We start from the raw sequence: 2,098 nt of genomic DNA on the forward strand, positions 1-2,098 counted from the left end.
CCTTTCTGGTATTTTTGGACAATGCTCTTGAGATAATATGGCGAGCTGTGATCAGATGCATCTCTATACTAGAATGAGTTCGTCGAAGAGTGGCGCAGTCGTAGGTGCTGCTGCTGCTGAGGGTAGGACCTCGAAAAACCTCTGAAAATTGAAACGAGATAACGCGTCAGCCGCTATATTCTGTTCCCCCGGTACATGCGAACATTTAATAGAAAATTTATGATATAATGATAGCCAGGTGAGTTTACGCATCAACCCCATAATGTGAATTGAGGACGACCTACCCCTATTTACGATCTCCACTGTGGCCATGTTATCAGTAAAAAAGGTGACTGTATCACCTGTCCACCTGTTGCCCCAAACTGTCGCTGCAACCACAATAGGATAAATTTCGAACAGGGCCGAGGAATTGTGAAAGCGGGGAATCTCAAGCTCAAACCCACAGATCCTGAAAAATAGCCGAAAACCCAAGGGACGGCGTGGCATCCGTAAAAACCGTAGGGGAAGACAGACTGGGTTTGGAAATAAACATGGAACGTCCGTTCCATGACTTCAGGAACCTGGCCCACATATGCAAGTCAGACCTAGCGGACTGATCTATGACCACTGCCTCTTCAGACGCATGGGACTCAGACAGCAGAGACAGGAGATGGGATATGAAAGACCTGCCTTGGGGAATAATCCGCATAGCAAAATTAAGATGGCCTAAAAGGGATTGCAATTGTAGTTTGGAACAGGTTTTAGATCTCATGAAACTCTGGATTATATCTTGAATTCTCTGAAGTTTCACGATAGGCAGACTGGCCTCCATCCTATTAGAATCTAGCACTATCCCTAGGAATTCTAACGTGGTAACCGGACCTGCCGATTTATGTTGAGCTACCGGGACATGAAGCTCATTGAACAATACTAATAGCTTCCGTAGACTGCACGGGGATGCGTTGGGGGCCTCCACCAATAGGAAGTCATCCAAGTAGTGGATCACTACCGGGCACCGGGAAGCATTCAAGAGGAGCCAAGTCAACGTCTCAGCTAAAGTGTCAAAAAGCTTAGGGCTACTTCTGGAACCAAAAACTAATCTGGTAGCAAAATAGTAAACCCCCCTCCATTTAACCCCATGAAGATGCCACAAATCAGGATGAATTGGTAATAGTTTGAAAGCATCCGTAATATCCGCCTTGGATAACCAAGCGCCCATCCCTGCGTTGACTATAGCCTGAATGGCGTTGTCGACGGAGGCGTATTTTAGCGAGAATTCCTCAGCCGGAATTAGGGAATTAATGCTAGGGCACGCCGAGGAATAAGGGGCCGACAAATCCATAATAAGTCTCTTTTTATTGGAGAACTTGCCAACCGCAATACCCAAGGGGCTAACCCTCCAAACCGGAAAGGGAGGGGAATGAAAGGGGCCGATGATAAAACCTTTAGCCAGTTCTTGGGACAGTAGTAAATCCACCGCATCAGGGTCCGATAAGGCTGACCTGAGGTTCGGGCATTCCCAGGACTCCTGGGGCATGGCTACTACACCCGTATGGAAACCAAAAGCCAAACCTTGGACCAGAAAGTTTACCAAATCTGGGGAGGGGTGGACCTGTAACTTACCCAAAAGGCCCTCTACATTAATCGGGGATAGTCATTGCTTAGGGAACAAAGACCCGGTACACATGGTCTGGGGGTGGGCCCTGTGACATTTGATACAAATGTGGAGAAGCTTGCACTGACTAAAATAGCAACCGTTACCGTTGAAATTGTTGCAGATCTGTGACCTGCCTAGAAATGAGATCGGTCTACCCAACTTATCATGGGATTTGGAAAGTAGTTGACTTGGACGAAAGGGGGCGGACAGGGCGGCCGAGGTGGTGGAAGGGGAGTTATCGATAACCGGACAAAGGTTTGCTGCATGGACTGTGGACTGGCAATGCTGACACGCCGGGGTTTTGAGACCCGCGAAATGCCTGCAAAACAATTCCGTGTCTACTCTACTCCAGTCAGTCGCATAGTTAAATTGGGCGAGTGCTGCAGCTGCTTTGGCGGAAAACGACCTGTGGTAATCGAAAAACGCACTACCCCCATATTTATAGCCCAGTTCTACCACCTT

At 48.0% G+C, this 2,098-nt stretch overlaps 1 protein-coding gene across 1 annotated transcript; it reads right to left on the bottom strand.

Annotated features, from left to right (window-relative positions):
* Positions 1-433: 433 nt before the first annotated feature.
* On the bottom strand, positions 434-1,516 carry LOC149287528 (uncharacterized). The gene has a single exon (XM_089492747.1). The coding sequence runs from the start codon at positions 1,514-1,516 to the stop codon at positions 434-436; it is 1,083 nt and encodes a 360-aa protein (XP_089348873.1).
* Between the last annotated feature and the right edge of the window lie 582 nt (positions 1,517-2,098).

This window comes from Sceloporus occidentalis, unplaced genomic scaffold (assembly GCF_023333645.1).
Source record: "Sceloporus occidentalis isolate IW3139 unplaced genomic scaffold, rSceOcc1.0.p SCAF_59, whole genome shotgun sequence".
Lineage (NCBI taxonomy): Eukaryota > Metazoa > Chordata > Lepidosauria > Squamata > Phrynosomatidae > Sceloporus > Sceloporus occidentalis.